Here is a 10443-nt window from a genome sequence, read left to right on the forward strand (position 1 = left end):
GGAAATGCTTCATAGCTGTTGTACTGTAGTATGAAGTTTGCCATATGTACAGTAATCCATTGATGTGTTGCATTATACAGCACTACAAAGTACTTGTGTATGTGGATCCATTCTGACATTAGGATCCTCCTGCATGCTTAACTAAACACAGCTATAAATGAAATCTCATGAAGCTTTAAATAAAACAATAGCAACTATTCTGTGTCATTTACAGCTGAGGTTGACAACTACTTTTCTTTGTAGTTTTCCAGTACAACAGAGATTGCAGTTTCCAGTAACTTATTCTGTGGAAATACTACCATTTCAAAAGGACTGTAAAACAGTACATTGCAGTTGGTTAAAGTATTAACAGTGTCTGTCACAATCAACACACTGAGGGAATAGTTTGCTGTTTTAAGATCTGACAAAACTGAAATGGCATCTGATGCATTACCCACTTTGTTTAAACAGTTAGAAATGTGTGCAACTGCTTCCCTTTTCATTCCAGCCAGACTGTCATCAATACTCATATTGTAGTATGTCTGATACATATAGAACCTGGAGTATGACCCAATATGACCTCCAATAGCATCATGTATTTTCTTAAATTCTTCTGTGCTCCAGAGCTTATGTGTATCCACAACTTCTGCTGCTATCTCAGAATAAGACATCTCTTCTACATAATATGGGCAGAAGGACAGACGTGACTTGCAAACAGAGCTAGCATCAAGCCATGAAAAATATGCTGTCTCTAGGATCATTGGAAAATGCATTATATTTTCCTTCATTTTTTCAACTGCTGCAAAACACTCCTTCTTGGCGTCATCATCCAAGTTTGATATCTCACGAATCACCACTACTGGTTTTCGTTCTGGTTCACAATGATCAATAGCGTTTAAACTACACTGAAAAGTGTCCCAGTTACCATGTATTATACCAGGTGCAATCAATTCATACATCAGATATCTGAAGTTAAGCCCTATCATGATACTGAAGGCAGCTGCACACACTATGCTTAGATAAAAGACAGTTTGCTGAGGCAGCTTCAAATAGGCAAGGTACTTTTGTGGTACTATTGCTTGTATTATTCTTATAACAACAGGCAGGGTGGTCCCTAATAATGCAATTATTGATCCACGGCTAGATAAGTTCTGAATTATATCCCATATCATAGCTCCTGTCCACTCTGACATGGAACGGCCACAATTGCTCTTCACCTCTCTCAGTATACACCAGTATTTGGAGTAGTCCAGTGTTGACATTACTTTGTAGATGTCTTTAGTTGCCTTGAGCATCACTTCTTCCCAACTGGCCTTGTTAGATACACCTTTTAAATTGATGTTCACTACCGTATGACCACTCTGTTGCCATGCCTCCGTTACCAGATTAATACCACTAGTCTTGCCACTGTCTCTGGGGCCTACAATGACTTTAACACACTTTGAGTAGCGAATTCCTTGGATTAAGTTCTTAAGCAGTTTCCTATTTGCAATGTATGGTAGGGATGGTTGGGAGTGGAGTGGTGGTTTGGCCTTTGCTAATTCCTCCACTTCAGCCAGCGATGGCCACACTGACACTTCAGTACTCTTCTTGTAAAGAAGCCCAGGAACAACAATGACCCACAGCAACATTAAAATTATGGAAGATAACACAATGATGATTGAAGTCCACTTAAACCAATCCAATAACTAAACATGTCAGAAACACACATTACTTTGGTTGCTAATCAGCTTTAGCTTGCATCCATCTATTTTATTAGTACACACAGGGTTCTGCAGACTTAAGAGCATGCACATTTAAATCTAGCAAGCAAATGGTCCCTTATATTGGTAACTTTTACAGCTCATCTATCATTTACTTTCCTGAATAAAAGAAAATAGTATACTCTAAATAAACTACAGTAGCCATTTTGACAAAAACATGGTCGTGCTTAAAATTCAGCAATGCAAGAAGTCCACAGAACTCTGTACATATATTTGTAGTCATAAAAATGCTTCAATAAACTGCATTACATATGTGTGTATGCATTTCTTTTTAGAACATGAAAAATTCATCTCCACAAACATACAGTAATATCCTTGCCTAGACACCACATTTAAACAAACACTTTCACTACTTTACCCAATGATGATCAATCACTACTAGGGCTCTCAGTTTTGATTAATTTATTAATCAATTAGTCAATGATTATTAAACTGATTATTCAATTAATCTATATGTAGTGAACACCATGCATATAGCATCAGCTACACCTAATCAACACTGTACACAGTATAGTAGTGGTAGTCTACACACCCCCTAGCATAACATTATAGGAGAGTTGAGTGAATAGCAGTAGTTGAAAAGTAGCTTAGTAGTTTAGCTGGCAACACTGGCTATCGTTGTCTGCACTTACAGGCTGCAATATGGCATGTTAAGAGTTCAGGATCTGTCATGGATGTTGTTAGTGACAGTAATGCTTCATTCTCTTACTATTGAAAACAATAAAAATTGTTCCCTTCAAGCTGCTTACTAGAAGTTTTTATTGATGACGTGTGTACACTACACGATTAATTGATTACAAAATAATTATTCGATTATATATTTTCATCGATTAATCACTTTAATCGATTAATCATGAGAGCCCTAACCACTACATTTATGGTACAACACATGTACACATTATACCAGTGACAATTGATTGTGATATGTGAAAAAAATATACAGCAAAACCTCACTTACAAGGTAACCTCTTTAATAAGACCACCTTGATAAAGTGGCCGTCCCAAACATAACATAACTTCATGACCTCAGTGATGAGACTATCTCATTACAGTGACCATGTCAACTAGGTCCCAAATATAGCTAAGGTGTACTTCATGACCTCCTTTATTCTTAGACCACCTCTGTTAGTTTTCACTATATTACAGTTATGTACTAAATGCCACTTACTTCATCAACCCAACTCTCATCTTTCTTCTTGTGTTCAGCCATGCCAATTCTATGCAAACAATAGATTAAAACTGTATTATTTAAGATAAATAACACACAAAAGAAGTACACTGCACAAAGAAAAAATTGCATTGTCACAAAATGCTATAGTTAAAATATGAGTTCTAAACATCCCCACTAATGACACTACTTTAAAAAATGCTATTGGCGGGTTGGTATGGGTCTTGGTAGAAACCACTTTTAAATTTTACTGTATTTGTATGGCTCAGTATCAGTCTAGCATGCTCAGTTGCTACATTGCTGTGTTTATCATTTCAACAGTATAGATGCAATGGCAGTTAACTAGTATTCATTGTAGCTATCAAATCCTTAGCAGCTGCTACCTCCCATTTCATACAAGATACTCTAATAGAGAAATCAAGCAACAACTCTTAATAGAGCAAACACCTTTTGCTGATGGTTATAGGTAGCTTAATTTCACAGTTTAAAGCATTGAATTAATCTACTATGTGTGTAGCCTAAAATCCAATCAGAGTTGTTATAAAATCTCTGGGAGCATTTCCTTAAACCCCTCCCCTTACTTTTAATCATTAAGTTAAAACCACGTCCCAACAATACAAAATTTTATTAAATACTTGTATATCTTATTCAGATAATGAATACAGCATTGGCTACTTCTATGTTACTATGTTAACCAAGAAACATGATGCGTTTTCAAACTTGCCTCTACCCACAGGTGCACATTTATAAACAATCAGTGTCTAAAGCTATTTTGGAGTCTACCATCTATAGTGATAGACGGGTAAGCTGAGTCTTTGGATATTTGTTAGTGCTACAGGTACAACAGAGTTTAAACACATGGGGCCATAAATACTACATACTTGCAACTGGAATCTTATGATGTGTGAAGATAAGTGTGTGGGATTTCAAGATCCTTTTTTCTCCTTACCCAACAAAGAGAAAAGAGGTGGTTTACCCACATGAGACTAACAATGAAACAAGTTCGGACAACATACTAATTTGATCAGAAAAGTCCAATATCTGATACAACTACAAGCAAGAAAACTGTAATCTGATTGAATTTGGATTTCATAAAATATTTTCCTTGCTAGACTGATTTGATAAATCCCAATCATTTTCTATTTCAGGATGACTAGAAGAATGAAAATAAACTGACAACAATGATGTACAATCGATTGACAGTTCTGTAATTACAACCTTCTGTCCATAATTTGTTTTGTAAATAATATATTTTTGAAAATTGTGAAATATAATGAAGTTGTACTAAATATATTTCCTGTAAATACTCTCACATTTTAAAGTTTGCACATAGTTATAACAAAATGACAAATGGAATTGGACATTTGATTCACAGAATGTTTGTGTTAGTAAACTTTGTAACACAATTGTTCCATCTATATAGACGTCACTTTCCATGCGAGCAATATATATGAACATCAAAATGTCTCCCCTATCTAAAGGCACCTTATTATTATTGGCTTGCACATATGGCATGTCATTTGTAACAAAAAATGGACTGCTAAATTGGGCCCCGATTCAAGTTAAGAGCTGCAATTAATATGCCCATCATGCTTATCTCAGGCCCGATTTAAGAACTCTAATGAATCACCCTATTATAAATACTAGGAAAATGGGAAGGACCAATGGAAAATGTCTGATGAAGGTCATCATACAGGTTAAAATTTTATAGCATTGTTGTTGGATCCTTCTGCTAAACGATTGAAACATTCTAATAGAGCAGTCAACTGTAATTCTAAAGCAGTCAAGAATATATCCCTGTCCCACCAAGGGCCCACACTAAAAGTCTGTGAATTGATGGACTAAGATAAGGCCAGCCAAGTCATCAACATTGAAGCTAGCTACTCCCTCAAAACCATAAAGATTCAACTACTGAATAAATATGAAAAGGTTTACCAACTGACAGTTACATGCAGGAACTTGTACGATAAAACTTACAGACATGTGTAGCAGTTGTATTAAGTATCAAGCTGAGATGTTCTAATGAGGAGACTAATGAACAGTCATAGGGCTCCTTTTGGAGTCGCATCAGCCTGACAAGCATACTGCCTGACAAGCATACTGCTGCACATCATATGAGTTCTTATTTGGAAGCAACAGGAACAGGTATGAAACAAGTCCAACTTTGGCAACTTTTCACATGCCTGGATTATACCAAATTTGGTAATTTTCAGACTAGCAAAGTTTGGTAATTTTCAGACTAGCCAAATTTGGTAATTTATTTCACATGGTAATTTTAGGCTAGTTTTTGGCTTCTTAAAGTAGCCAATTTTGGGAACTCCCAATTTTGGCAATTTCCAATTTTGACAAATTTTATATACAACTACCAATTTTTGGTGATTCTAATTGCATGTTTTATATGTTCTTCTACATGAACAATCACTTGTGGGTTTTAGTATCCAAATTTGGCAAAAAATAGTATTGGGTGGAATAAAATAAAATATTGTTTTTGTAAATTTTTGCAATTCTGAAACTAGCCAATTTTGGCAATTCTATTGGCATGTTTTCTTATGTTATGCTGAAAAATACTTGTGGGCGTTTTAGTATCTAAATTTGGCAAAACAGTATGGACTTTATCCACAATGACGTCACTAGCACAAGATGGCTGCGTCATTTGGGGGCCTAATGTAATGTACAGGCACCTATGTAGAAATCCTTTTGATCGATCATAATTTTATTATTACTATTTCAGCCAGGGAAGAAGATATTGAGCTCTATGCAACATGTACGGTTACAAGACCATACCATTTGTATCACATGCTGGAAATTTTCAAAATAACCATTATCACTTATGTGCAGTATTTTTTGTTATTTTATACGGCTACTGGTTGGTATCTTGCTTCACGAGTGAAATATGATCGATCAAAACAATTTCTCCATAGGTGCCTCAGGACCATAGCCAGATTTTTATCTAGGTATGTTCTTTTAGAAGAAAAGGTGGACTTTTTAGTATTTAGGGTGTGCTCTTCTCTCCCCCCCCCACCCAGGAAATTTTTTGATAATAGATACTAAAAGGCTGCATTTGGTGACATTTCAGTCAATAAAAATAACACAATTTTAAGGCAGCAAATTCAAGCTCAAGACCAGATATACAGTGGATGTCATCTGGCAAAGTATCTCTACTACTACTGTAATTATACCATTTGTGTCTAAATGTGTTGGAATGTCACAGTAAATATGGATGGGAAAGCCTTTCAGCAGGGGCAGCGGAGCAGGCCAAGAGTGTTTTAAGACAATGAAATACACACATTGCATTGAGTTGATGCATATTGTAATGGAAGCTCTAGTTTAGACGTTTTCATTCAGTATGTTTTTGTAACTGAATAAAATTAATTACATAAAGCTTTGAAAAGAGCCATGTAAACGTGACTGTTCTATTAGAGTGGTTGACTGCTTTATTAGGGTATCTCGATCTTCCGTTTCAAGCACTGAATTAGCTACTCGTAGCACTTCATTTAGCTTGATGTTGCTACTCATTAGTGGTATTTAGTAAACCATAGCTAATGGACTTTTGCTACTGAAAATTGGGACTTGTAGCTACTGGTGTATACTAAAATTGTGGACCTTTTTCCAAGAGGGCAGTTCTTCGGGTTACTGGCCTGTGCCTGTACATTAGCGGTCCCCCAAATAGCGTGGCCATCTTGTTGGATATAATTACGATTAAGAGTATTAATTGAGCTACATAATATTGAGATGGCAAGCAATTATTGTCAAAATTGGCAAATTTTGTAATTACCAAAATTGGCAAGTTTTGTAATTGCCAAAATTGGCTAGTTTTGTTATTACCAAAATTGTGGAATGACTAAAAATAAAATTGGCAAATTGCCAATATTGGCAAGTCATCGGATTACCAAAATTGGCAACTTTAGGAATTTCCAGAAAGCAATTTCGCCAAAATTGGCATAATCTTTGCTTACCAAAAATTAAAGAATTGTGCTACCAATACTATTTTTACCAAATTTGGATACTAAACCCACAATCAATTCTTTACATCAGGAGTTATATAAAGAGAGTACGTAAAATTCCAAACTTGGGAACTTTCAGCTACTGCTTATAAGTTCCAATGTTGGTAACTTTGTGAAGCTACCACAATGTATACAGGAATAGCCAAATTTGGCATTTCTGGGAATGACCAATTTTGGTGATTTCTGGAATTGCCAAAACTGGCAATTATGCACATTCCAGAAGTTGCCAAAAGTGGCAACTTTCGGGCATGTGCATTATTGCCAAAAACACTGCCATTACATACCTCGGAAATAAATAACAAAGTGTGCCGAATAATCTGTGAACCTCTTCATTTCAAAGTTTCAGTGTTGAAAGACTTTTTGGTGGAACTATAGTATTTATGGTGGAACAGGGATACATTCTTGACTGCTCTATTCGAGTATTTAACACGGGTGACCGCTCTATTAGAGTGTTTTGATCGTTTTAGTGGCACAACATTAGTCTTGTACCCAGACCGCTTTTATCCCTTTTGTATTTAGGTGAGGGGAAAAAGGCCCCACCCAAATACACAACGGAAAAAAAGCGGTCTGAGTACGGGACTAGCACAACGTACCCAGACCGCTTTTTCTTATGTGGGGGCGAGAAAACACATACAAAAAATTGTAAAAATTGATGACCGGCATTTTCCTGATAGATATTAATTGCAGCTCTTAACTCGAGCCGGAGTCCTGGCGTGTCATACGAACGCTTTGTTAGTACGAAGCACTTGGTAAGAAGAATACGCTTCAGCGAGTCTATGAATACCACAGTACCACCTCTCACTGCGGCGTCCGTTCGTGACTGCTAGCAGATAGGATAGTAATACTATGATGCAGGCCTCTAAGTATACACAGTATAGTTTCTAAGCAATACAAGTATCAGAGACAAAAACGCACCTTTAGAGGGGAAAGTTCACAATCCACTCCGTTCACCCTCGTTACACGTACGCATTTCATACAACAAATTTATTCCAGTGTGGGATCGAGTTTTTCAGATGATAGACATAAGGGGGTAGATAAAATTAATCGTGATTGATCCTTATGACAAACAGCTATAACATTCTTTCACCCTGATACACCACAGTATAAAACATCAAGAAACAAACCTTGAAACACACACACACTGGCTGCCAATAAGTAATAGTTTTAACACAGTATAAAGGAGTTACATAAATACTGGCTTTACAAAAACGAAGTCACAATGTCCACATTAAAAATGACTGTCTAGATACGGATATGCACAAATAATGATAACACACAATTAGTATAGTTTGATTACAAAGGAGATATACAATGAACAAAAAAGATGCTGATTAAAAACCATTCTTCCAAATCACAACATGTATGGGAATACCAGTAGCACATGCCAGCATGATACAACCAATGGCTGTTCTCACATGATTTGATCGTTCTTTGTATAATCTTTTGTGCTGGAGAGCCTATACATAAGAGAACAACAATATTATGTAATTGTGGAACCCTGCATGTATCCTTGCATGTATCCTTGCAAATATCAAACCCATTAGAAGCATGAGAGAGTAACATAGCGTGTAAGCAGAAAATTTGACAGGGAGTTAAATTTGGTAATTGGCAAATTTTCACTGAAATCGAATCTGCCAAATATCCGGCTAGCTAAAGAGATTGAAAAACACCTGTGAATCTATGCAGTTTATTCTAACGAAGATATATATATATATATAGCTACTGAGCATGGTTCCACAGCTGCTATGGGGACCCGCAAGGCGTTCTCCTACCATGTGATTCTTCTACTGATGAGATAGCTACTAGCTGTAGCTACATTTGCACTTGTGGTAACCTCAGCCTTGGATACAGCTGTAACCCTCAAAGCTATCGCTTGAGCTGCCATGATTATTGCTTGGCATTTCACGACGCCATCTGAAATTCTTGAATGCGGTCCGTGCATGATTAGCACTGGCCCCAGCAAGCAAGAGGAACTGTAAAATTTAAATTCATCAAATAAACATTTGTTCAACTAGCCAAATATTTTCCGTCAAATTTTCTGCTTTTATGGCACAAGCTTCAACCCCTTTAATAAAACTTCTGGTCCATAACATCAAGTTTGACAAGTACCTGGATGCTAGGGTTGACACTGGGCAGTATAATTCCATCTCTGTAAACACCAAGAGCATGCAGAAACAATTATACTGGTAGCAACACTTCATAGCAAAGTATTCCAGTCAACATGTTTCACATAACACATGTAGCTTTACATTCACCCCTGAAGTATTTTTAGGGTGATATTTTTGGCCAGAAAAGCGCAACCTTTATGATCCCTGCATTATTGTACTGTATGATATTAGTTAATTGAAGAATTAACTGGTCCGGGAATTCTGAATGATCCAAAGTGCCTTCTCTAGTGATTTATATTTATTTATTGTGTTTCCTTATGTGAATTCTTTTGCCAGTATATATAATTGTGACCAGATTTTGGGAAATCAGCCACTTTGTCACATTTGACACCTCCAGTATTTATGGTTGAAATATAGCATTGCTAAGCACCGATCAACTTCACATTGAGTAAATTATTAGCCTGTACCTTGAATTACCAGAAAACCTTTGAAATAGCTACATATGTACCACTACGGTAATACAGTAAAGTACTAAATTCTATTTGTTTCACGTGTGAAAAAAGTGGTTGGTTTTTCAAAATCTGATCACAATTTGTTATGGGTCACACCATTTAAATAAAGGCCTGAAACCAATAATGAGAGTTTTCATCCTTAAAACGATATAACACATGTAGAGAAGAGAGAACACCACTCAGGAGTTTCAGAGATGGCCCACCTCTTGATGTGAAAATGACAGAAAGCAGTTTATAAGAAAGTGTAGGTGTTTAACAGTCCGCAGAGGAAAATTAGGATTTATTGATACCATTACAATCCTCACTTTGCTCTATGTACCTTGACCTATGACCATCTCAACTATTCAGTGTCTAACAAATGTAGTGGACACTTCAAAAAGAGTAATGTGGACACTTGGTAATTGTCCCAAAATATTCTTTAGTACCTATACTGATCTGGAAAATCAGGACACCTTGATAAGGCAACTCCAACTTGATTTTCTGTTTCCCATCCACCTCCCACATGGTTTGTTAAAGTCAAGCCAGTATTCTAATTATCAGGTGATTGTTTTAGTTCAGATTCTTATCAGACATGACTAAATGGATGGCATAGGTGAACATGCTGATTAATCCGAGTAAGTTACTTGCAACTATATCCACTACCATGTAGACAGTTACACATGTTGTGTCTATTACATAGTTACAAGGTGGGCAAACCAAATGAAATAATTTTTGTACTTACAGAAATACTGTATCCTACAGCACACGCTCCAACAGGAAAACATAACAGAAATGAGATAACGGCTAGACCAATTAACACAACATAAGGAATATACTCCACAGCTTTAGGGCGAACTCGGCGCTGCTCGGAGAGTTGACAACGACGTGGTGGCTAAAGTTATAAAAGTAGCACATTTACAAGCCAATTAA

General features: G+C 36.5%; 1 protein-coding gene across 2 annotated transcripts; it reads right to left on the reverse strand.

Annotated features, from left to right (window-relative positions):
* Window positions 1–146: 146 nt before the first annotated feature.
* LOC136250227 (uncharacterized) lies at window positions 147–7903 on the reverse strand. 2 transcript variants are annotated; one of them, XM_066042404.1, is made up of 4 exons: window positions 7830–7903; window positions 3927–4063; window positions 2911–2959; window positions 147–1667 (listed from the first exon to the last, which is right to left on the reverse strand). In XM_066042404.1, exons 3-4 carry the CDS (start codon window positions 2950–2952, stop codon window positions 228–230), a joined length of 1482 nt encoding a protein of 493 aa, XP_065898476.1. In that variant the 5' UTR covers window positions 2953–2959; window positions 3927–4063; window positions 7830–7903; the 3' UTR covers window positions 147–227. The 2 variants fall into 2 exon arrangements, with proteins under 2 accessions (XP_065898476.1, XP_065898475.1); XM_066042403.1 differs by having other exon boundaries at window positions 3860–4063.
* Window positions 7904–10443: the final 2540 nt, after the last annotated feature.

This window comes from Dysidea avara, chromosome 3 (assembly GCF_963678975.1).
Source record: "Dysidea avara chromosome 3, odDysAvar1.4, whole genome shotgun sequence".
Lineage (NCBI taxonomy): Eukaryota > Metazoa > Porifera > Demospongiae > Dictyoceratida > Dysideidae > Dysidea > Dysidea avara.

What these genes read in the sequence shown, in the direction of transcription:
- LOC136250227 (XM_066042404.1), bottom strand. Translation starts at nt 2,952, where the DNA reads ATGGCTGAACACAAGAAGAAAGATGAGAGTTGGGTTGATGAA. An exon ending in ATGAGAGTTGGGTTGATGAA is followed by an intron (nt 1,668 to 2,910) that starts GTAAGTGGCATT and finishes TGACATGTTTAG; the next exon opens with TTATTGGATTGGTTTAAGTG.